This window comes from Bidens hawaiensis, unplaced genomic scaffold, assembly GCF_021521415.1.
Source record: "Bidens hawaiensis isolate Kalapana, Puna unplaced genomic scaffold, B.hawaiensis_p1.1 tig00021347_1, whole genome shotgun sequence".
In the NCBI taxonomy this organism is placed as follows: domain Eukaryota; kingdom Viridiplantae; phylum Streptophyta; class Magnoliopsida; order Asterales; family Asteraceae; genus Bidens; species Bidens hawaiensis.
The window spans coordinates 176,689-203,762 of NW_027493307.1; the positions used below are offsets into that span (position 1 = coordinate 176,689).

The 27,074-nt window shown below is 36.1% G+C and overlaps 1 protein-coding gene and 1 pseudogene across 2 annotated transcripts; one reads left to right on the forward strand and one right to left on the reverse strand.

Annotated features, from left to right (window-relative positions):
* Positions 1 to 6,884: 6,884 nt before the first annotated feature.
* Positions 6,885 to 9,726, forward strand: LOC143563266 (heat shock 70 kDa protein 4-like; annotated as a pseudogene). Its single transcript, XR_013140637.1, has 2 exons — positions 6,885 to 7,121; positions 7,980 to 9,726. The product of XR_013140637.1 is annotated as a heat shock 70 kDa protein 4-like (transcript).
* A 2,584-nt stretch (positions 9,727 to 12,310) lies between these two features.
* LOC143563267 (uncharacterized) lies at positions 12,311 to 13,087 on the reverse strand. Its single transcript, XM_077050850.1, has one exon. It carries the CDS (start codon positions 13,026 to 13,028, stop codon positions 12,333 to 12,335), a length of 696 nt encoding a protein of 231 aa, XP_076906965.1. The 5' UTR covers positions 13,029 to 13,087; the 3' UTR covers positions 12,311 to 12,332.
* Between the last annotated feature and the right edge of the window lie 13,987 nt (positions 13,088 to 27,074).

Consider the following 27,074-nt stretch of genomic DNA (forward strand, 5'->3'; position numbering starts at 1 on the left):
TTAACAATTTTTAGGTACAAGTAGTCCGAGCTCAAATGAATGAACAATTAAAAAGAAACGAAAGGCAAAAGAAGAATTGGAACAATGGAAGAAATAAATGGGAAATGAGCTTATGAAAAATGAAGAAATGATGAAAAAATGTGAAGAGTTTACTATAGAACTTTTAGTCTCCTTCAACTTAGGCATTGTGATTTTGCAATCAAAGCTTCTTAAGACTAGTGCTACATTGTGAAATTTTTAATCCAAGTTTTTGTATTTATGGTTGATTTGTAAAACATGTTATTTATATATAACTTTTTTCTATATTAATTTAAGTTATTGTATTTATGGTTTATTTTTGGATTTTGTTTGAAATGTGCAGGAAATACAATTGAAACTAATTAGGTCAATGGGTTGAAAATGGATAGATAAGAAAATAAACCAAATTAAAATAATAATTAATTGTGTTGGAAATGTGTAGAAAAAGTAAAAATAAAACTATTTAGATGCGTTGAAAATGTGTAGAAAAATAAAAACAAAACTATTTAGATACGTTGGAAATGTGTATGAAGACATATAAAATTTGAAAAATAAAATTATTAGTTTGTGTCGGAATTGTGTAAGAAAGTGTGTTAATATACGTAGGAAATGTGTAAGAAAGTGAAAACAAATGTTTTAACTATTCGTGTTGGAAATTTCCAACAACATAATTTTGTGAGTAATGGGTTGGAAAATGTGTTGGAAATGCGTAAAAAAATATTTCCCACGAGGCTTTTTCCCACATATTCGTTTTTGTTGAAAATGTGTTAGAAACGATCACTTACTACACATTTCCAATGGAAAGTGATGTAGGAAATTGACCAATTGTCTAGTAGTGAGTGTGTATCAAATATGTTATATTCTATGCAATACAAACACTTTTACATATTTACAATGCATACTTTATACATGTGCGCTTGTAACATCCCGAAATTTCCAAAATAATATTAATTGTATTACTTAATAATAGAGGGAAAATTTACTCGGGTTATCGGGAAATAAATAAATAGAGTAGGAGTTGGTATGGGTCGGGCTAGTGTTGGGTAATGGATATGGGTTATGGACTTGGGTTATGAAAGAAGGAAGGAGAGTCCATGGGCTTAAGCCCATGATCCCTAAATATAAATACCATTAATCACCATTTAATCCTCATTCTCACATATTCCATACACCACCAAAACACACACAACACCATCTTATAACCTGAACCAAGATCCGAAGGCGAAAACCCGAGCTTGTTGGTGCTGGAACGTCGTGACGGACCAAAACAACATCAAGGCTTAACCGGGTTCATAGTTCGACTCGTTCAAGGTACGTTCATAGTTAGAAATCGTTCGTATAGGTTCGGTTTGATTTGGGAAATCATAGATCTGTGTTAGTTTGTTATAAATGAACCTAAAACAACAAATATTACTGGAATTGATTAGCAATTGATAGGTTAATTGTTAACCTAAAAGAACCCGTAACCTATATGCCTAAATCGCACCCCTTAAACATCGATGTTAGGCCGATTTGATGGTTGGGGTTTGTAGGCGCTGGTCAGACGATTCCGTGGATACCTAAATCGAGTTATTTGGTTAAGAAACGAAGGATTTAAGAACGAACAGTAGCTGCAGCCGACAACTTCGCCTGCAAGCTAAGTTCGCCTGATGAACTTCTCCTGCAAAGCTAAGTTCGCCTGATGACAACTTTGCCTAAAGCTAAGTTCGCCTGATGACAACTTCGCCTAAAGCTAAGTTCGCCTGATGACAACTTCGCCTAAAGCTAAGTTCGCCTGATGACAACTTCGCCTAAAGCTAAGTTCGTCTGATGACAACTTCGCCTAAAGCCAAGTTCGCCTAAGGTTTAACTTCGCCTAAAGTCAAGTTCGATTAGAAAATATATTAAAAACGATAAGTAAAAGTAAGCTAATACTAGGCCACCAGATTAGATCAGGCGAGTATTGATACGTGTAACTTATACAGTCAGCCGAGCACAGTTAAAGAAGGGATTTACAACTATCAGAGGAAGAAGCAGAGTTCAGGTGAGTTTCTAGCCCCATTCCTTGTTATGTTTTCGGGGCTGTGTGCATACTCAATGTGTTGTTAATACATTTATCCTAAGTGATAAGTGTATGCCATATGTGATATATGTGATGGATATGAATGATTGCTTGTCGGTACGCGAACGATCTTCGGATATTGCTCGTACTGTCAGGTTAAAAATAAAGGTACGAATATTATATATCGAAGATGTATGAATATTACAAATGAATACTTGTCGGGGCGTGAACGATCTTCGGATATTGCACGTAACGACAAGGGGTATGGTTGTTAAATGAAGGATGTAAAGAACGCCTAGAGTGTTCTTATGCTATAATGTAATTATTGTATATGTGAAGTATGTGTATACAGGTACACGAATGGTATGTGAGTTCTACGTTCGACATAGTAAGTTAGGATGGCAAATCCCTCTAGCTTCTGTCGGACATAGACTCGGCTGGTGATGGCGTAGTTAAGGACTGCGGGCCTTATACGTAATGTAGATGATAGATGTAAACGTAGATAGGGACGGTGGGCCTTATACGTGTTACAGATAATAGACGACAACGTAGTTAAGGACTGCGGACCTTATACGTATTATAGATAGGCATCAGCATAGGAAAGGACTGTGGACCTTATACGTGCTGTATTTGGATTGTGGTAGCATTGGGGAGGACTGCGGACCTCGTACGTGCTATGGTTTAGGTTGCAACATAGGGAAGGACTGTGGACCTTGTACGTGTTGTGGATGTAGGATGGCATAGGAAAGGACTGCGGACCTTATACGTGCTGTAATAGCATAGGGGAGGACTGCGGACCTCGTGCGTGCTATGAATTAGGTTGCAACATAGGGAAGGACTGTGGACCTTGTACGTGTTGTGGAAGTAGGATGGTATAGGGAAGGACCGCGGACCTTGCACGTACCATGAATGGTGAACATAGGTAAGGACTGCGGACCTTTTACGTGTTCACGACCTTGAGTACAGGTATAGACGGCGGACTATGAACGTACTCTCGGTAGACTGAGGTTAGTGATTGTAGATATGTATGTATGTATGGTAGTATGTATGTATGTAGAACAGAAGGGTAACTAGTTAAGTATGGATATGTATCTTCGGATATGTATGTACGTGTATGTATTGTATAGTGTATGATTAACTAGAACTCACTCAGCGTAGCTGACTTTTAGTATGCACGCAGGTGAGTAGAATGAGACAGCTAGCTTGAGCGGGCACATGGTGAGCGAATAGGAGACTGGCATCTGAAGACTCAAGATGTTTTAATGTAATTGACGTTTATTTTGAAAGACAAGAATGTTTAATTAATGCAAGTTTTGGATTGCTGTAACGTTTCATGAAAGTTTTTATATTCCGCGAAAGTTTTAATGAACTCTGATTTGTACGAACTGTGTTTATGAGTAAATCCGACGCTAAAGTAGGGCTACCGGGTTCGGGGCCTTACAGCACTACACCGACAAGGTTTTTTTTTTTTAAGAACCAATAACAACATATAAGAATAATGGGGAAAAAAAATTCAAAAAAAGTTAAAAATAGTTTTTGAGGAGTTTTTAAATTTTCTCTTTAAGAGAAGTTTTCACTTGATCCCACCCCTATATATATATAGGGTTAGGAAAAAATAAAGACCCACTTGAGTTGAGAAAACACTAGAAACTCATTCTCAACCACATGTTTTTAATTAAAGTTTGAAACTTGTGATACATAATTAAAGTTAATAAAAAATTTAAGAAAAATATCAAAACAATTTTTTTTATTTTTCGATGTTTTGCATTAAATATAACAACATATATTACATATGTAAAAAAACGATGTTACATAGGGTTTTCACAGATTTTCATTCTATACTTGGCATAATAACATATGAAACACTTAAGATTAATTAACATTTTGTTTTTATATATATATTTATAAAAGATGACATAAAAATAAGAGCGTTCCCAACAGCCCCCCAAAAATGATTTGAAAAGGTTTTGCAAATTATAGAGTAAGGTTATGAGTGGTTATGAGTGCAAATTATATGGTGCAGAGAGAAATTTAGTGATTTTTTTTTAAATCTGGGGGACTTTGTTTATCTTCCTTTATTATTTAATATTTGTTGAATTGGTTGTGAGTATAGTAGAGAGAAAACTGTAATTTAAAAGATATACTAAGTATTATTTAATTAAGAAGGAGAGAGAAATGTAGTGATATTTAGTGTAATTAAAGATATAGGGATGATGGTCTGCTAGGAATGCTCTAAGACTAGCTTTATCAACAACCTCCTATGAGGTTGTTACACTATTTACCTATTAAAAAAATAAATTAAATTAGCTATAGTGCACAACCCAAGCCATGAGATCAACCTAGGCCATAACCCAACTTCATTTAAATATTCTTTTTTTTCATTCTTTTCTTTCAAACAATTTCTTTTGTATATAATTTGATTTTTTTAATAATCTATATTATTTAACTTATTTTAAAAACACAGTCTTGTTTAGTTTATTTTTATGAGCATTTCGATATAAATTTTGTTAGAAACGGAGCACTTTTAAAAACATGTATTTTTTATAATATTATTATATGTAAAATTACTTTTGTTACTTGTAAAAAATTCAAGTTTTTTAAATATTTTTTTTATTTAAATAAATACAATTTAAAAATAAACATTTTTTTTAATTTTAATAAATTTTATAGAATAAATTAAAACCTAAATAAATATATGTACTAAAATAATTGGGTTGGGTTGGGAATGAAAGTGAAAAATTAGGTTAGGTTGAGTTGTGTATGTGGAAGAGAGAGAAATTAGTTTTTTTATTAAAATGTTGGGTTGGGCTGTGTTGTTGATAAAACTAGTAAGAGATTAAATAATACACCGGATCGCCGCTAAAGCGTGTAACCACGATGACATAAAAATAAGGGATTAAATAATATTTTTGTATATTTTTTAAATACATCGGATCATCGCAAAAGCGTGTAACCACGAGTAGATTGTAAGGTTAAATTAGTAACGACGAGTTAACTGGTAACAAACTAGTTGTATTAGAAATGTATACCGGAAGATCTAATCGTATCAACTGATTGAGCTTGCAAACTGACCATTCCAGTTAGTCTTTTGTAAAACTAACCGGTTTGATGTATTTGGTAAACAAAACACTTTGCCCTGGTTAGTATGGTAAATTACTCGTATGTCAGAAAGTTGTAAGATCTACTCATCGCAATTAAAAGATTTATGCGGTAGTCGTAGGCTTTGATTACGAGGCATGCAACTTCTTTATTCGTTGCGACTAAACGATTGTTGAACGTGCTCGTCACGGTTAGTTTATGGCCACGTGAGATGTTTTGAATTGGTTCTATAAACTACTAGTTTATTAATATATGATACTCAACTGGTTTAAAATACATATTTCTGGAAACATTTGCAAATGATACCTAAAGCTAGAAACTTGTTTTTGAAAAAAAAAACCTATTTTGGGAATTTTCCCGAAACCAAAACTGTAGGTTGCGTTTGGTATGGAGTAACGGTGAGCGAAATGGAATAACCCATTGAGATGAAATGAAAAAAAGTGTATTTAGTTAATCAGTGAAACGGAATGGCCTATTACCTAGTCCATTCCATCCCCCCCCCCCCCCTACCTAAACATCTTAATTTCATTCTATCCATCCTCGAAGTTCTTTATCCATTGCATTCATTCTTTCACCTCATATTACCTCCACCACCATCAACAACCACCACCACTAACCACCAACCAGCATCATCACCGTCGTCGCCAACTACCACCACCATCACCAGCCGCCGCCGTCGCCACCCACCGCCACTAGCCATCGCCATCACTGTTAGTCCCTGAAGTTTAGGCTGCTTTGTGAATTTAATTAAAACAATATAAGCTCTTGTAAGAGATGGCATGAATACAATAAAAAGTCATCATTGTATTTAATAACATTTAATAACGAAGATCCGAATAAAATCAAATAAAAAAATAAACGGTCCTGGTTTTCGGGTTCGAAATTGACGAATGTTACAGTATCCCCAACTTTTAGGAAATTTCGTCCCGTAGCGCTACGTAGGGCAAATATCCTTGCCTCGTCATCATAGGCTTGCTACGTGGCCTGTCAGATCGTGTCACGTGTTGTCACGTGGTTCCCAACGTGTCCGTTGATTGTGGAGAACATGTCGCGTATCGCGATGGCCATGGACTTGGTCCATCGTGTAGCGTGAACCCATCCTGTCTCGTATCTTGTGAAACATCCATCGCGTATCGCGATGGATCTCTCTTTGATCCGTCATGTAGCGTGCTGGGTCTTGAATTCGAATTTTCATTTTTAACCTTTTATTTCAATATCTTGTCCAGTTTAGTCCAAAATTTCCGAGATGTTACAATGAAAACGACTGGCTAAAAGCTAGAGAAAAAAAAGTTAACCGTGAAATCAAACCAATGATCGGCTTGAACAGTTTTACGGTTTCAAACCAAACAATGAACACCCATAAACTTGTTACGCGATTACCAAGTCTGCGTTTCCTGCTGCATCATGCGCGCACCCATCTAGTTTTACAGGATAAGTAAAGTATACACTGTAAAAAAAGTAAAATTAAACACGTACAATAGAGTTGATATTTTATGCAATTACAGTCACAAAAGTTTAGGGGCTAAGAACTAACTATTCCCTAATTTCACTCGTCAAATTCCAAACGAAGGACTCGGTTTATCAAATCAAGTAACTTTAATCAACGGCTGAGAATAACTCTTACAACACTATAAACATTTATCTTGGCTCCACATCAACTGACTCGTGCCAAGCTAATTAGCAAAAGTACGTAAACTTGTTCTGCATATTTTATCGGGTCTAAATTCTATACGTGAATTTGGTTTGAGTATGGCGGGGAAAGGTGAAGGTCCGGCGATCGGAATCGATTTAGGTACGACGTACTCGTGTGTCGGAGTATGGCAGCATGACCGTGTTGAGATCATTGCTAACGATCAAGGGAACAGAACGACTCCATCTTATGTTGCGTTTACAGACGGCGAGCGTCTTATTGGTGATGCTGCTAAGAATCAAGTGGCCATGAATCCTATGAACACTGTCTTCGGTACGTTTATGAGTTAATACACTATGATTGATTAACATTATTATATGATCGTATGTAATCTTACTAGCAACATATAACCGATGGCATTTGAGTTTTGGATTCTGTCACTAGGACGTGCATGGGTCGGTTATGAACTTATGGGCTCAAGCCAAACAAAACATAGAATTTTTGTTTTTTTGTGTTTCTAATACCATCGGTTTGGGTGTTTTTTTTTTTTTTGTTACGGTTTGGTTTCAGTTTTTTCGATTTTACAATTTTGGCTTAGAAATTGTTTTGGAAAAATACAAGCAACCCAAATTAATAAATTAATGCATCTGAGGCTAAATCTTTTAGTTAGTTAAGGATTTTAGGGTACATTTGGAGCTAAAATTTGTGGATTATACTATTTATTAAATAATGTTAAATTACATAACAATTAAGCCTAAAATATTTTTATTAAACTATTTTATAAATTCTTATAAATTACTTAACATCTGGGCCTCAAATATTTTCGGTTTAGTTATTATGGTTCGGTTTTTCAGTTTAAGCAAATCAAAACCCCAGAAAATTCGGATTTTAACATAACATAAAATCAAAATGTGGTTTTTGTTTAGTTTCGGTTATTTTGGTTCGATGTTCGTGTTCAGTCATTTATGAAACAAAATTGTTAAAACTACCTTTTCTTTTATTTCGCGGGATTTGTCCGTGATGGTAATTTATCCGACGAAAATAAAAATTATTTGTACGTTTCTCGGATTTCGTGATCTGTCGGTAACTCCTCAATAATTTTCTGTTGGTGATACTCATTTGTTTTATATACCGTTTTAATCCGGTTATGTGTTGATTGATCTGAAATATTATTTTGACTCGAGAAACCAGATGCAAAGCGACTGATCGGTCGAAGATTCAGTGACGCATCCGTACAAGACGACATGAAGCTATGGCCATTCAAGGTCAGTTCGGGTCCAGCAGAAAAACCGATGATTGGAGTCTCTTACAAAGGTGAAGACAAACAGTTTTCAGCTGAGGAGATTTCTTCAATGGTACTCACCAAAATGCGAGAGATCGCCGAAGCTTTCGTGGGGTCCGCTGTCAAAAACGCAGTCGTTACGGTCCCTGCATATTTCAATGACTCGCAAAGACAAGCCACAAAAGATGCCGGTGTCATTGCGGGTTTAAACGTGATGCGTATAATAAACGAGCCGACTGCAGCCGCGATTGCTTATGGTTTAGACAAGAAAGCCTCGAGTGTAGGTGAGAAAAACGTGCTTATATTCGACCTTGGTGGTGGTACGTTTGATGTGTCGATTTTAACGATCGAAGAGGGGATATTTGAAGTGAAATCGACCGCGGGCGACACGCATCTTGGAGGTGAGGACTTTGATAACAGAATGGTAAATCATTTTGTTCAAGAGTTTAAGAGAAAACACAAAAAGGATATTAATGGGAGCCCGAGAGCGTTGAGGCGGTTAAGAACCGCGTGTGAGCGGGCTAAACGGACCCTTTCGTCCACCGCTCAAACCACTATCGAGATTGACTCGTTGTACGAAGGCGTCGATTTCTACACGACAATTACTCGTGCACGGTTTGAAGAACTTAACATGGATCTTTTTAGAAAATGTATGGACCCGGTTGAGAAATGTTTGAGAGACGCGAAAATGGACAAGAAGTCGGTTCACGAAATCGTACTCGTGGGCGGGTCTACGCGTATCCCGAAAGTACAAAACTTGTTACAAGATTTCTTTAACGGGAAAGAGCTTTGCAAAAGCATCAATCCCGATGAGGCGGTTGGCTATGGTGCCGCAGTGCAAGCCGCCATCTTAAGTGGTGAAGGAAACGAAAAGGTACAAGATTTGTTACTTTTAGATGTCACCCCCCGCTGTCTCTAGGTTTAGAGACAGCTGGCGGGGTCATGACAATTTTAATTCAAAGAAACACAACAATCCCAAAAAAAAAAGAGCAAGTTTTCTCAACTTATTCGGATAATCAACCCGGTGTTTTGATTCAAGTTTATGAAGGGGAAAGAACCCGAACCCGTGACAACAATTTGCTAGGGAAATTTGAGCTTTCGGGCATTCCACCCGCCCCTCGTGGGGTGCCTCAAATTACCGTTTGTTTTGATATCGATGCAAATGGTATTTTGAATGTTTCGGCCGAAGATAAAGTTGGCGGGAAGAAGAATAAGATAACAATTACTAATGATAAGGGGAGATTATCAAAGGAAGATATTGAGAAAATGGTACAAGAAGCTGAGAAATACAAGGCTGAAGATGAAGAGCATAAGAAGAAAGTGGAGTCTAAGAATAGTTTGGAGAACTATGCTTATAACATGAGGAACACCATTAGCGACGAAAAAGTGTCGGAAAAGATTGCGGCCGCGGATAAAAAGAAGATGGAGGATGCAATTGAGCAAACTATCAATTGGTTAGATGCAAATCAGTTAGGTGAGGTGGATGAGTTTGAGGATAAAATGAAGGAATTAGAGGGGATTTGTAATCCAATTATCGCGAAGATGTATCAGGGCGGTGGCGGCGTCCCAGATGCCGGTGCCGCTAGTGCTGGAGCCCCTTCGGCTGGTGGAGGGGGCGCCGGCGGTGCTGGACCAAAGATTGAGGAAGTTGATTAAGTTGTTTTTGTTTGAAGAAATTCGGTTTGTTTTTAGATCACATTTTGGATTTTATTTTCTTTAGAAAGGGTAGCTAATAAGATAGGAGGAGTAATTGTTTTAATTTCATGATTAATAAAGCTTATTGGGTTAAAAGGAGTTAATTTTTTATTGTTTCATAAAGTTTAATTATCTGAATAAATAAATATTGAAACATTAATGTTACTTGATATATAACCATTAAAGTTACTTCTTGTGATTAAAATGATGATACAAATATAATTAGTAAAACCTAAAATCCTTAAAAAGGAATTAGAAGACAAAGACTTGGATTGCAACAGAGTGTGAACAAGATCTAGTGGGGTTAATGATCCAATGGTCATTATCTATCTACTGTCATGGTGCCCCCATGTATTCTGTCTTTGTGCATTTGTCTTCGTTAAGTGATAAATTGTACATATGTCCCTGAACTATCAACTACTTTCTGATTATGGTCCCCCCTCTATAATTACACCTCACATAATAAAAACTTATAATTATTACATGAAAATAACTAAACGATACAAGAAGCTTAAATTGAACATATTTTTATAACTAACTAACATATATAGCTTTAACCTTAGACAAAATAGGAAAACAAGCTCAATTTTGTCATGATGCCACATGCTGATTACGCCTATACTTATGAGATACCTGAAGCCATACTCATGTGTCTACTTTTCAATAAGATTGAGTATATACACACCTCAGATTCGCTCGGGTTCCTTTTTCTTCACATAAGGTTTGATATTCAAGGCATGAAGTTTAAGCAACAAGTGCCACTAACTCATAACTCATTTAAACATTCAACGAGAATTGTTAATGTACGTCTAGTTTTGTTAAGTGGTGGTTATCTTAACATACGAAAGTCTTTAATGTCACAACATCAATTGTTGTTAATGGTTTTGCAAGTTGTGCAATGTTCCTAACTAGGTATGTAAACGAACCGAACGTTCAGTATACTTTAAGTGAACCATCCGGGGAGGAAGTTGGTTTATTAAATAAACGAACGAACATGAACACATGTTTTGTTCATCCATTTGGCATTTATGTTCGTGTTTGTCCGTTTATTTATGTCCGTTTACAATTAATTGAAAATAATTAAATATTATCTGGATGAGTCATCTGCTTAATGGTTTTATAGTTGTTCGTTTGTGTTCATTTAAGTGTGTTCAATTATGTACGTTCATGTTTGTTTGTGTTCATTTACGTTTGTTCAAATATGTTCATTTATTTTTGTGTATCTTTGTTCATATATGTTCGTGAACTCTGCGTTTAGATTTTAAATGAAAACAAACACGAACATGTTCATTTTTTAAGCTAACAAAGATTAACACAAATATTTGTCCGATTAAGTTTTCGCGTTCGCGTTCGTTTAAAGTTAAATGAACAAACAAGAACACGAACACAAGCATGCCCTTGTTCATGTTCGCTCGGTTCGTTTACAAGCCTGTTCTCAACTAGCAAAAGTCAGAGCACAAGTGGTCATTGCACCTAGACATAAAGTAGGGTGGCATATGACCCGTTTGTGCTCAACATAAGGTGGTGGTGAATTCAACCAACCCACACCGTTGTCCTCGTGCTGCACCTTGTAACCATGGAGAAACACAGCAATCCATTGTAAACAATTTATCAAAAGGCTTGAGCACACTAATATCAAAAAAGGATCACTTTAGCATGAGCTTATGTATAAAATAACATGTATTTTAATGACAACTTGAGAATAGAGTAAGATACACAAGTGTAAATGCATACGTGACCATAGCTTCACATATTGCATAGTTATTCACAAAGTATCAGTATTGCTGATAAAAACATCTTAAGGTCAGAGAAAATCAGCAGGTGTTAATTCTCTATAGTAATGCCAGTACTATTGCATTTATTTCAAGCAAAATAATTATAACAATGAAGAGAGTGCAAGTGATTAGATTACACAAGTAATAAAGCACATCATGACAACTCAAGAAAACACTAAGATTTCAATAGAAACAAAGAACTACTTCCAATTTCCATGCCCCCACCCCCACCTTCACCTTGACTTGCACTCTGATGGAGAATGTTGTCCCCCACCTCAGGATGCTGCTTTACAAGTGTTTAATGTTAAAAGCAACTGAATCTTTTTATATGTAAAAAGTGACTGAAGTAAACAAATAAATAATAAAAGGCTATGCAATAAATAACCTTTCAAGGAAATCAATACATTGCAGTATGCACACAAATGCTTCAATATGATATGAACATACATACAGATAAAGGGCATTAAAGGTACTTTCATAAGTGTCATAACAAAACAACTGAACAATTCATATGGGCTTCTTTTAAGATGAAACTTTAAGTAAACAACATATTACAATTAACAAACAAGTAACTGGAGTTTTGTTAGACTAAAAGCTCAATAAAGAAACTATAATTTTTGCACAAATCACCGTCATAGTACTCAGTAAATCCCACCAGTAGCTATGGCAGGGTCTGATGAGGGTAAGATGTAGACAGCTTTACCTTTACCCCGTAGGAATAGAGAGGCTGCTTCCGGTTTGACCCTCAGCTCGAATAATTTTTGCACAAATAAGAATTCCAATTACCATATATTAACCAGTTTCTTCATCCTTGATGACATCATCATCATTATCATCATCAGTTTCAAATCCTTTCACCATCTTTCTTTGAAGTTTATCTTCAGCATCTCTCAAAAACTTGAACTTGGGAGGCGGTGAAGCCCGAATTCTATTGAACTCCAAATCACTTGATAACTGAAACAGAGGACTAAAAGTTCTGTATGAATAATCACCAGGAGTTATAGGTGGAGTGAAATATGGAGGTGAAGCAAGTGGTGTAAAAAATGGAGTATCCAATGAAATCACATCACTCATCCTTCTTGACTCTATTTTACTAACATCTTCTGATTCAAGATCCTCTTTTGTTTCTTCCTTAATAGTGAACAAGAACCTTGGTGGGACAAATTGTTCTGAGTCAACAATGGTGTCATGAACATTAACTTCTTGTTCTTGACCAAATGGTCTGAACCATATGTTTGGATGATGATGATGATGTTGGTGATAAAGTGATGATGCTTGTGGTTCATGAACTTGTGTGTCTGTGGTTAGACCAGTAGAGGTCAAAGATGAGGGCTTTTTCCAACAAAACATGTAACTTTGTTGAATCATGTCTCTGTTGGTTACTGTTTTCTTCCACCATAAAAGATAATAAAGCTCAGCAACAAGAGCTAGTAAAAGACACCCAAAAATAAGACTTAAACCAAGCCCTACACTACTTGAAGCTCTCATTTTGGTTTACATGAACCAAATGTATGGATTTTTAACTGGGGAGTCTCACAGGACTTTGGTCGAACACTTGGTGTGCATAAAACTAAAAAGTTAATAATGGGGTATGCAATCTTGGCTCTATGGGATTAGTGTTCAGTTACATAATCAGTGTAGTCTAAAGAAAGAAACTGTACCTTTTGTTTAGCTGAAAATCAAATTCTTGAAGATAAATGAAAATCAAATTCTTGAAGATAAAATTAAGGGTTTTGTTGCAATTGAAGATAGCATTTGGGTATGTAATGTAATGAAGAAATGAAAAGAGTGAAGTGGGCAATCCAAAAGGGTTATTAATGGGATGAGACACTTCCTTCGAGAGATGCCACCAAAATCACATGGGAAAGAAAGTGATGTATCAATAAATTGTGTCAATTTTTGTCCCTCAAAACAAATACCATATTTCTATAGGCTTCTTATGTTATATATTTATTTTTGGAACTACTTGTTAATTATGAAATACTTAGGCCACCAGCCACTAGCGCCCCCCCAGTGGCAGCGTTACCGCTACCGGTGTTAGTGGTACCCACATGCGTCCATGCTAGTCTTAGAATATGTGGCATGGTTTAACTAAAAAGTGACTAACACATCACCTTTATGTAGCGAAATGTGTGGAGTTAGCTATTAAACTCAGTCTTATAACTTATAAAATAACTCTTATAGAGACCATCACTCATCTGATTCCGATTATCTTCTCTAGTGTCTCCACTAAAGCAACTCAGGTATAATTGGTGGCAAGTATGGTGTTTTCAGTGGCGGCGATGGTGTTTCCGGCAATGATGGTGTAGGCGGAGGTGGTGCTTCTTGACGAAGGGGAGAGAGACATGCGCAGAAAGAGAATGTAGCAAGAGGGGGATGGACGATGGTTACGGGTGAGGGTGGGTGGGGTTAGTGAGACGAAGTGATAAGGTGGTGTAGTGGCGGAGCCAGGAATTTTTTCTTATGGGTTTGGAAATTTTTTGGCGGTTGATTGTTTTCCAGCGTCAAAGTTTTCAGACCTGAATGGGTCGGGTCGGGTCGATCATTGGGTCCGATAAATAAAATACAATATCACTATCATAACAAAATTATATCTTTAACAATCAATAAAATACAAAGTCATATTAAATTAAAAGATATTAAATATCATAATTATTCTCTACGCGCTTATATGTTTTGAAAACGATATCTTCAATCATTACTTTAAAAAAAACTTATTTTTAATATAACAAATACAAGTATCATTCATATAATTGTCACCCAAATAATTACGCAAATTCGTCTTCACATACTTCATTGAAAAAAAACATTTCAGAAACGATAGACCAATGGATATTGGTTGTTGGCGATCGTTGAAACCTTGAGGCGAACCGGCAAAGGCGATGAGACAATGATCGTTTGGTCGATAGAAAGAGGTCGATTGGTTGCTGAAGCAATGACCGATGTTTTTGTTTGTTTGTTTATTTATTATTTAGATAATATGTTTAAAAATGTTAATTGGGTTGGGCTTATTGACCCATTTTATGAGTAATTTTGGGTTTTTAATAATCTATATATGGATTATTATTAGCCCATATATGATGTTTGTTAATAAAATTTATAGTTTTTCTAAAAGCTTTTTGTATTTTATAAAAAGAATATTCATTACTAAAAGAATATAAGTAAATTTTTCACAAACAAGGTTCGAATATATTCTTTTAGAATGGTATTGGGTTCGTTCGCCGAAAAAGAATGGGTTCGTTCGTTAATTTGACACTATAGGTTATATATAAAACCGAAAAAACACCGGGTTCGGCCGAACCCGGTGGAAAGAATGTGGCTCCGCCATTGAGGTGGTGTGCGCCTATTATTTATATATTAATCTTTAAATTTTAATTCTTTGTATTTTGGTATTTGAAGGGGTGGAAACTACCTATTCACCCATCACATGACTAGCCCGTGCTGTCATTTAACTGATGAAATGGATGGTTGTTTATCAAAAGGGTAAAAAAAGTGAGGCACTTTGTCATAGAAAGAGCAGCAAGTGAAAACGAACGTTTTAAATATCTCAATCCATAATTTGGTAAAGTTTAAAAGCACAAATCATAATTTAATTTTACCTTTACGTCTGATTCTTAGCAAAATGGTGATTTTATGATAGTTGTCTTTGATTATGTCATGTTTGTTATTGTTAATAACCCATACTAGGATCAGCTAGGATCATTCATCAATCAATCATGTATCAATAGAGAGAAATTGTGTAAACTACAGATTAAATATATAAAAGAATTGTTTATTCATTTAACCTCTACTTAAAATTTTATATTTATATCAATAAGTCAGGTCATGAGACGGTTTACATTGGTAATAAAAAGCATTTAAATGATAAACTTAAATAATACCAAGGGTAAATTTTAGTTTTATAAATAATAAAGTACTCATTCTTAAATGATTAAAAAAAGTTAAGAAATAGTTTATGGAATAAAATAAATTCAACTAAATTGACATGTAAAATTATAAATTGATTATCTGTGACCTAATTATTTAAAGAGTTAGACTAACTGTTGTGGGCCTGTGGCCAACAAACAAGGGGCGCTAGCTTCCATCCCTTGCTATGTTGGTCGCGACACCACAACGGGTATCAGTGAGAGGGACACTATCGATGAAGCGTGAGGGGGATAGCGGCCACAAGTGAGGGAGATAACCGTTGAAAGTGAGGATGTGCTCGATGTTGAGTTTGATTGATTTATTTATCAATGAAGTGCCAGGGGCTAGTAGTCACGAGTGAGAGAGAGAACCGTTGGTAGCGGGATGTGTTTGATGTTGAGTTTAATTTATTTATTTAGAAAACAAGAACAGGATGTGATCTAATTTTAGGTGGCCTTTTTTTGTTTGGAAAGCTTAGTGTATTGGACTATAGATTTGAGCTTTATTAGTTTTTTTTCTATTTTATGTTTTTATATATTATGTTTACTATAATTTGTATTGTTTGGGTTGTTTTTTTATAAAACTAGTATAAAATTAGGGTTTTTTATATAATTTTTAATTTATATAAGTTTCGGTTGTTTTTTTATAATAAAACTAGTATGTAACTTTTATCTTTTATTTTGTAAATATCTTTTTAATTTATGTTGTTATTTTACATTTTCAAAACCAAAAAATAAAAAGAAACTCGTTGAAGCTTCCGCTCACCTGAATCACAACAGGCTCAGACAGCTTTAGCAGGGCTTTTATCCAATGTTTAGTCAACACCAGATGGAACAATATTAGATGATAAATCCAGTGATGAATTTCAATACTCTAAATTTATATCGTCCGTATTTTTTAAGAGAACCGTCACATTAAAGTTATGTCTATAACTCCTAATTATCATCGATAACATAGCCCTAAGAGATCCTGCACTAATATTAGGTTATGTGTTGTGAAAAGACTTTAAAGCTAAAGTTAAATTCTTATATCATGTGAAGGTAATGGAGCTTTAACCTTAAGGCCCCATTACCGTGTGTGTGTGTGAAAAGATGACCCCACCAATCCTCTCCCTTACCGGGGTTTTAATATTTTGAAGCTCTCTCCTTTAAAACACGTGCATTACATGTATGATGTTGGGGGCTTTTAAGCCCAGTCATGATTTTTACAATATATAGACTTACTAGTTGACCTCTCTTAGCTTAATAACATATGACTAAGCATCTCTAACAAAAACCTAAACATTGGTTAGCCTCACCCTGGGAAATGGATCTTCGTATGCTACACTATTAACTAGAGTGAATGTGGGTAATTTGGTAAGTTTGTTAGTCCTGGACGATAAGTTAAAAGGATTTTAGGGCAAATAAGGGGCAACAACATCGCCCCCTAAGTGATAGTGAGGGGGCAACATAGATTTGTCGCCGGGTTTAGGTTAAAAACAATTATTATTTTAATTTAAATGGACCAATGACAAGTTTTGGGGACGATTTTTGGCTACAACACCACTACACCCATAAAATAAAATCACCCATTTGCTGACGTGGCGTCACATATCAAAAATCGTCCATATTTTATAGTCGTCCACTACAATAGCCTTAAGGCTGTGTGCTATGGTGGGGGGCTTCGAAGCCCCTCCACAGTGCCACGTCAGCGCCACGTGGGCACTGGGGGGCATCAAAGCCCCAAGGCATAATGCCCCTCTATGGTGAGGGGGCTTCGAAGCCCAACATTTTTTCTTTTTTCTTTTTTTTATAAAACAAAAAAACCAATACAATAATATATAATACAATAATACTAAAATACAAAATAAATTAAATAAAAAAACATATAAAAAAATTAAAGCTATTTTTAGTCGTCTTCCTCGCCGTCATCTTGCATATTACTCCAAAGATGTTCAACCAAATCCGATCGAAGGCTGAAATTCGTTTCCCTTTTTCGTGTTTTTAATAAACTAGCAAGTTTCTCATCTTCGTTTAGTGTACAGATCGGCTCTGGCTCATCGTTGTACTCGCCTTGGCAAATTGCTCTACCCAAGTCCTCCAATATCATTTTATGCAAGATAATGTAAGTGTACATTATGTTTCTTAACTTATCCATTTGTAGAAAACAAGCTGGTTGTTTAATGATAGACCAACATTTCTTTAATACACCGAATGCCCTTTCGATGTCTTTTCTTGCCGACTCGTGTTTTTTCTTGAAATACTGACGTTTTTGTCAGTCAGGCACGTAAAGCTAAGAACCAACGTGGCCCACTCCGGATAAATACCGTCGACTAGATAATATCCGTATTCATAGTTGACATCGTTTGTGGAAAATGAGGTGTCGGGTGAGACTCCGTCTGTGAGGCGGTCAAAAGTAGGGGATGCATTAATCACAGTGTAATACCCCAGCTTAAGCGGAAACGCCCGGGTGTGACGTACAGATTGTTCAAACACACGTGACACTATTTGGTGACCATAATAACATTAATTCATTAATAAGCCAAGTAACACAAGTTTAAAAGTAACAATACAAGTTCAAACCAAACATAACCATAACAATAGTTCTTTTATTTAAATACCCTAGGTATTCTAAGCGTCTTCTAGTCTTTCATCCTCTAATCACGGTACCTGTAACATATGTATAAAATCAAGTCAGCTATAAATAGCCGGTGATTTCCACAGTTTTAAATACATACATAAAAACCGTACAACTCATGGACAAGTGATAAACGAGCAAGTAAGCCCTTTCCAGTTGGTAACAACCAACGTACTTGGGTAATCGTGCAAGTAAGGTCATTTCCAATTGGTAACAACCAACGTACTTGGATAATGAGGCCCTTTTCCACTCGATACAAATGGACCGGAGTGCAAAGGGGGGCGTATGATCATACTTAATGAGGCTTCCTAATCATGCAAGTGATATTCGTGCAAGTAATACAAGTAGCACACAAGTCCATATACAAATTGTAGTTTGTAATAGCAAAAACAATGCTTGAATTTTTATAAGGATACATATGTTACCCCAAAACATTAAAACATTAAAAATGGGTGGTAAAAAACTCACCTTATGAATAAGGTAATAAAAGAGGCTTGTAAGCGTTGAAGAATGCAACAACCGAATATGTCACGAAAGCTGAAGCGTGTGATCAATACCAACTAAAATAGATAAAAACAAGAATCAATCGATGCCCTTACGGGATTGTGTTTTTATTGGATATTTCATGTTATTATGTATTCTTTAATTATAATATTATCATTTAAGTTTTAACGGAAATTTGGTTAATAATATGATTTAAGCACTTTAATGGTGAGAAAACGAAGTTTAAATGTTCGAAAAGCTTGAACTATTGATTATAAGTCGAAAATAAAGTTATTGCTTTAACGAACGATTCTTAGTAAATTATAGTTTATATTACGTTTAATAAGCGATTTTTTTATAACGGTTTATGAAAACGAGAGACTTGGTTTTTAAATATAAAAAAGGTGAGATATATTTTATAGTTAATTTACATAATTTTTATTTAACTTAAAAAGGTTTTTATAAATTTATTTTGATTTTAAAATGATTAATCAAGTTAATATAATATAAATTAATAATAACAATAATAATATAAAAAAAATGATGTTTGACCCGAGTTTCGAACCCGGATCTCCATGTTACGAGTTCCAAGTATTAACCAGCTGCTCTAGGGGAAGGCATCCATTTAGGTTTGGTTTTTATTAATTAAATACATTAACTGTTTATGAATATTCAACACTAAAAAAAACAAACACATATTGCTTGACCCAGGTCTGATGGTTTACAACACACAGTCATAACCAACTGAGCTTCATGGAACATTCGTTATGACATGATTATTATTAAATATAAGCACTTATTCAAATCGTCTTCTTCAATTGGAAACCCAAGATTTCCAATTGAAGAATTCGTTCCATGTACGATCAAATAAAGTTAGGGGTTTTGTTTCTCGTATCAAACTCGTTATTTTGCATATATTAATTACCTTAAAAAGTGTTTGTTTGATGGAGAACAAGAGCTTCATCGTAAAACTAAGAAGGGCTCCTAATTACAGACAAATCAGTGTATTAGAGGGGGATTGGAGAGAATGAGCAAGTTGGTTTGAATGTTAGGCACCTATTTATACTATGATGAGGAGCATATATGCGTTGATTTGATTAATGGTGAATTCCATAAATTCCGGCGACGATTACGTGTTATTCTGCGGTGAATAAACGCAATTAATTGGTCGTATATCGTTTTATATTAATGGAGAAACATTTTTATATAATTATTTTGTAAAAAATTGTGTTTTAAGGGGGTTTGGACATCGGCGCGGCGCCGCCACCGGCAACGGCGGCCGGAAAAACGGGGCAAGGAGGGGGGCGGGTAGGGTTTAGTATTTTAATATAATTTAAATAAAAATGTTACACTATTTGCCCCTGAAGTTTAATAAACTTATTAAATGGAATTTAAATCTCTTTTAAGTTAATAATAGGTTTTTAAAGTTTACACTTTTAACCCTAAACTTTATAATTAAATTATATAGTTTTCAGTTTTGGATTATTTACGCGTTTAAGCGGGTTATCGATAAGCCTCAAGATTTCATAAGTAATGGAATGTAGTAATAAATGAACGAACATTTGAACATAAATGTCGGGAATACTTTGTTAATAATCATGACGAAATAACCAAACGACCCAACGGTTCGGGTTTACAAATACAAATACGAATCAAAAATTGACGAATGTCACACATAGCTACATCATTGTTTGCACCGGGCATCCCAAAAAACGCATGCCATATCCAAAGATCAAATAATGCAGCCGCCGCAAGAACAACTGTTGGGCCATCATGATCACCCCAATGATATTGACCTTGCCAAGCAACAGGATAGGCTTCCCATTCCCAGTGCGTGCAATCAAGGCTACCAAGCATCCAGGGAAAACCGTGTCTTTGTTGATGCACCTCGTATATTTTTTGTACGTCGCTTTAAGTCGGCTTCCTCAAATATTTTTTATGATATAGTTGGGGAATACCTAAGTTTATCAAATTTTATAAAATTCATACTCAAAATGTTACGGTTTTGAAATAAATAATTAGAATAATAATACTCACATTCGCAGAATGTGTGAAGCGCCTCATGAGCCACTGTCTTCGACATTTGTAAATACTCTTCTATGGCGTCGCTCGTAGTCCTGTATGATAGTTGACGAATTGCCGTCGTGCATTTTTGCATAGTTGAATATCCTGGTTTACCTCTCGCGTCCGGCCGTTGTTGGAAGAATGCATAAACGCGTTCTAAATCACCAACTATTCATAGAAATAGTTGGCAACTTATCCGAAAACGGCGCCGAAATCGTTCCAAATCAAAAGTTGTGTCCGGCGAAAAATAATCTTTCATCAACCGGTCATGCGCACCTACGTGATCCCGTTGAAGATGAGCCTGTCTTTTTAGTGGTTGTGAGCTTTTGCAATGCTGGACTACGAGTTGGGCAGCCTCTAGAACGGCACTAAATATCGCTTCATCCTCTGAATCCAAATTAGAAATATCATCGATATCGGGCTGGAAGTCGGGTGTCAAAGATGAGTCAAAGATGAGTCGGAAGACTTTTTAGTGGTTCTTCTTCACCCTCCACGGCGCCCATAGCATGAAGTCTAAGGAGTAAGTGAATGAAGATGTCATAAATCAGAATGATTACCTACTTGTCTATTGTGGTCTTGTGGCCTATATATATATATATACACGCTTAGATTCTACTTATGATGATTGTGGTCCCCTATTTGGAATAGTATATTTTTACCGTGTCATTGTCATATTGGTAATTTAGAGTAAACTGTGGTTTTTATTCATGTGGTTTGTTCAAATCTGCGGTTTTAGTCCAATAGTTTCAAATATGTGATTCTCATCCCTGTGATTTCATTTCACTTGCAATTAAACTCAACCCCACTAAAGTCTGATTGTTAAACCCATCAGCGTGCCCCTCACGTGAGGGGCAGTTTTGTCCCTTTTCTCCCCAAATAAACCCCAACCCTAATTCGCAAGCCCCCTCACGTGAGGGGCTGAGGTGCGCTAATGGGTTTAACAATCAAACTTGACGAGATTAGTGGGGTTTGGTTTAATTGCAAGTGAAATGAAACCATAGGGACGAAAATCACATATTTGAAACTATTTGACTAAAACCGCAGATTTGGACAAACCACGTAACGAAAATCACATTTCACTCGTAATTTTATTATCAGCTTATCACCAATAAGAGTGTGTCATTGGACGATAAACTAAGGGTTTTTGGGCGATATTGTTCGTGAGTCGACGGCTAAAAGGCAAAGGGGAAACTTTTTATGAGGCAGGCAACAACAAGTAGACCATGTAAGGACAAGCTTATAAATATGATGAATGTTGTTCGTGAATCAACAGGCAAAGGGTAAACACACCAAGAAGTGAACTTGGGCATTATAGTTGAGCAAACTATGTTGAAGGTGCATCGGTCGAGGATATTCGCAACCTTGATATTTTGTCTTGGTGGAAATGAAAGCAAAACGAATTTTCCTATTCATTCCGCCATGGCTCGTGACTTGCTAAGCATCCGAGCTTCAATGGTTGCTTCGGAATCCGTTTTTTCACTTAGTGTAAGGATATTATCGATGCGAAGAACCAAACTCACTCTAGAGTCCTTAGATATGTGCATTTGCCTAAAGGATCATTTGTACATGGTGGATCCTATACAAGACAAGGCAAACTTTGAAGATGAAATACCACTTAAATATCCAATTCATGATGAATAGGTGGAAGAAGGGCAATCTTACAGGCTATCGGGTAAAGAAGACGAAGGCGAAGACGTTTGAAGAATTTTAATTTGTATATGTTCTATTTGTTCTAGTCATGTAATATGTAACACGAATCACTCGATCAATGTAACCGGTTTTTAAAGTGTTATTGGTTTGCTTTAAATAACAATTTATCTTAAACTAACTCTTAAAGTCATAAATCATAAATGTGTGTGTGTGTGTGTCTGTATGTGTGTATTACATACATATATATAACAACCACTTTATTACATTAACGTTATAGCTAGGGCTGTAATCAAACCGAATGAACACGAACAAGGCCTTGTTCATGTTCGTTCGTTAAGAAAATAATTTGTTCATGAACACTTAACAAACGAGATTTTATGTTCGTGTTCGTTCATTAAGGAAATTAACGTGTTAACGAATGGTTCATGAACACAAACAAACACAAATAAAATCAGCAAAGCCTAAAGATTGAGACCGATGTATTCATCAATGTGAATAATGAAAGCCTATAAACGATCGAATAAACACGAACAAGTTCGTTCATTTAACTTTAGAAGAACACAGACACTTAATCAAACAAATATTTATGTTCATGTTCGTTTATTTAAAGATGGACACTTGTGTTCGTTTGTTTAAAATCTAAACAAACATAACTGAACAAAGATAAACGAATATGTATGAACAAATGTAAATGAACACAAATATAAACGAACTTAAGTTAAAACACTTAAATGAACAAAAATTAACAAATATGAAACCTTTAAGCCGATGACCTATCCAGATAATATTTAATTATTTTCTATTAATACATAAACGAACATAAATAAACAGACATAAACGAACGTTCATGAACATAAATGAACGAACAGAGCATGTGTTCATGTTCGTTAGTTTAATTAAACGAACACAAAATTTTTATTCATGTTCGTTCGTTTATTAAATAAACAAACATAAGCGAACTTCCTGCCGAACGGTTCACGAAAGTTTACAGAACGTTCGGTTCATTTACAGGCCTAGTTATAGCAGAACGATGAACATTTTATTATAAAACGATTAACTACAAACATTATTAAACATAAAAACTAAAATAACAAACACTGTTCGTCGTTTTCATCCCGCTCTCTACGCCTATTAAGCTTTGTTACCAGCAGCGGGGGCTTGAGTTGTAGAGCCGGACGACTCTCCTGCTTCTGCTTTTTTGGTGTCCAAATGTTTTTTTTTTCCTTACGTTACTTATTGGTATGCTTATAGAGAGTGGAATTCGACCCCGCTTTCAAAAACTTGCCACAGTATTTGCAGCGCGCTATCTCCTATGTGTCGGTCATAACACACAGGTCATAGTGAACCCAAACCTCGGGGCATCTCGAGGTGTCGATGACCATAACATTATCGTTGGTCGCCATTGGTTTAATCTAAATTGTGTTTTAGAGTTAGGGAGGTGGTTTAACAAGGTGAAGTGTTTAACAAGTTCGGGAAGTGGTTTAACAAGTTCTAAACTTAACCTACCTATATATAGGATGTGTGTGTGTATTATATATTCAAAACCGGTTCCAACGGTCCAAAAACAGCTATATGGCCGTTGGAACCGGTTCCCAACGGTCAAAAAGGCTTTAAAAATAGAAAACCCGGTGTACCTGGTTTTCGAGTATAACCCATACCCAGTTCCTACCCTACCCGATTCCACTGTCCTGATTTCTTGCAACCGGGTCGGGTCCGGTTCCTACCCGGTTCCTGACGAGAACGGTTCCAGTCTATACTCAGTTTCAAAATAATTGGTTCCTACCCGGTTCCGGGTTTAAATAATACCCAATTTGTGCCCGTCTAATCTATACTGTCAATGCGGTCGACTTACACATCGGGCAATCGTTCTTAGATTTCAACCACCTTTTGATACAATTTGCTTGAAGCCAATGACCGCACTGAACTCTCCCGATCTTCTCCTTTTTCACGCATTCACCCAAATAAAAACGATTAACAACTCGCAAGATAATCGGTAGGGCAACTCATACGTAAATCAGTAGGAACATGAAAGAAGGGTGAAAAAACGATTGATAATTCACAAGATAATCATGATAAAACCATTTAAATAATCTAGTTTATATTGTGTTGCTTCAAAGCTCAGCTGGCTTCATATAAGGGAGTTATTAAAGGTGTTTCAGACTCGTACCAGTAGGAAATATACAAAAAGCTAATACCATCTTAACATCACGTTTTCAAATTTGTTGAATTGCATCAGAAAATGAAAATGCTAAAGAAAAGAATGGATAAATCTAAACACAAAATTAGACTGACATTAAGCAAATTCAATATCCAAGCATTTCATTTTCATTCCATTAGCTTCATCAATTACAGATTCCCAATTCAAACTTTCAATCAAAATATTATAAGAACAGAGGATTCAATACAAGCATTTATTTAAACTAATTAACCTACAAAACCATAGAGGATTTTGCTTTGCCTCTTGAGAGCATAGACCACATCCATGGCGGTGACCGTCTTCCTCCGAGCGTGCTCGGTGTAGGTAACGGCATCGCGGATAACATTCTCCAAAAAGATCTTGAGGTGTCTCCTCGTAGATGAGGCCGCTGATTCTCTTGACTCCGCCTCTCCTGGCCAGCCTCCTAATTGGTGATGCCCTGGATGTTATCTCGGAGAACCTTCCGGTGACGCTTCTCTCCTCCCTTACCCAACCCCTTTCCTCCCTCCCCACGTCCAGACATTCTTAGGGTTTTGATTTCAAGATTTGAGAGAAAGAGATTTTAGTGAGTTGATTTGTTTGATGGGATTGTGTGGTTATTAGGGTTTATAAAGGGACTGACTGGTGATGAAATTGGGGGTTTTGAATTTTGAGTGGTCAACGATGGAGAATAGAGATCCGCGTAATAAAGTTTAAACAGATGTGAGGCGTCGATGGTGTGGTGATTGACGACGGACAAGAATGCTTATTGGAAAATTGACGGATTGATGACGTGGTGTGTGGATTCGATAGACTAAATTCGAACATGGGCTAACGAAACCATTTGTTGGGCCGATGCAAAATAAAGGTTGGTATCTATCTTTTCTTCCTAAGAAAAACTAGTTTTTAGAGTTAAGGCAAGAGGTGCACAAACTATGTACTTTTAGGAACCGGAACTAGGTAGGAACCGATTTCGGATATGGTAAAAGAAAGTCAAAACTTTGACCAGATCGGGTAGGAACCGATTATGGGTATAGTTAGGTATTTGACCAGGTTTTTTCAGGTTCTTTTTGGGTTTCAAATTGGGTCGGGTCGGGTTTTGACAGGGTATTTCCGGTTCCGGTTCCGGCTTATTCCTCTAGCTATACATCAATTGTGTAGTTGATTTGAATGTTAATTTAACTTGATAACACAATTTACACAAATCTTGTAATAAAAGTACTTTTACTTAATAAAATTCCCCATTTATAACTTGCTGTGCTTACTTTAGTGGAAAGATAATATAAATATAACATAAATTGTGACTAAATAGACTCTTAACTTATTAGTGGAAAGATAATAGATATATAACCTAAATTGTGACTAAATAAACTATAATTTGAAAAGTTGATAAAAGTATATTAATAAAAGAGTGGAGCATGTTGTAGATATATAATTGTGGAGGGACTTGATGAAAAACCTAAATGGCTTTTTAAGTAGTTAATAAATATGATTCTCTTCTGCTGTTGTTACAAGACCAATCACCAAAGGAACCATCGAGACAATCAAAATTATTTCTTTTTATCGTCTACTACTCTAATGTCATCACTCTAGCTACAAAACCAATACTGATACTCTTCAGCATAAGTTCTTAGGTTTTTTTTGGGTAACGAAACGAGAGTAGTCAGAGTACCACTAATTTTGTTATAATAAAATCAAAGAATACAACTTATACCTGGTGGCCTATCTTTAGAATTAGGATAGACACCAAGACAGACATGTAGGAATCCATTTTAAACCCAAACTGGTTTGAGATAAATCGAATTGGGTTGGTCTGGTTTGGAGGCAAGAATGTTCAGCCTGGTCAGACTGGTTTGGATTGGGTTGGGTTGAAACTGGTTTGGGACAAAAAAGAAACAATTTTTTGACATATTTTTTAAATAGTGTCAGGTTTAAACTGGTTTGAGGAAACAACACTAGCTATGAACCGGCATAGGAACTGGCGGGTTGGTTAGGGTCCTAACAGGTTTGAGCGAAACCTGTTATTTTGATGTAGTGGGTCATGTTATAAACCAGGTTGACGGGCCCAAATTCTTCTTTTTTTACACCTCTAGGCTCTACCCCAAGATGAACCAACCACCTAAAGTTTCTATCTTTGGGCTTATAAATTGAGCATTTAATTACTATTAAAGGTGGGAAAAATACCCGGTTCTAGACCTGATCGTGGGTACGAATCAGGTATCAATTCCTCAGAAAAATCATACCTGTACCGGATGCGGTCTCACTGGAACCGGTTCCACCTCTACCTGGATCCAACCTGACCAAATTCTGATAACAACCTAACAAGCCCAGTCAAATACCTGATCATACCCAAAGCCGGTTTCTACATCGCCCAGTTTTTTACTTTTGTTAGTCGTACCCGGAACTAGAGGAGAACAAAACCGGTTTGGGTTTTGCAAGTTTGAAACTGGTTTGACCCAAACTGGTTCGGTTTAGAAACTGGTTTAAGCATATAACTAGTCAAGCCGATCCGGCTCAGTTCGGTTTTAAACCAATTTAAGACAAAAAAAAAACGGTTTGATTGTGAAATACGCAAACCGCTATACGAACCGGCGGTTTGGTTCAGGTTCCCAACCGGTTTGGCAAAAACCGGTTTTAGA

Bases quoted from the DNA above. Each gene is read 5' to 3' on its own strand.
- LOC143563267 (XM_077050850.1), bottom strand. From the start codon at position 13,028: ATGAGAGCTTCAAGTAGTGTAGGGCTTGGTTTAAGTCTTATTTTTGGG.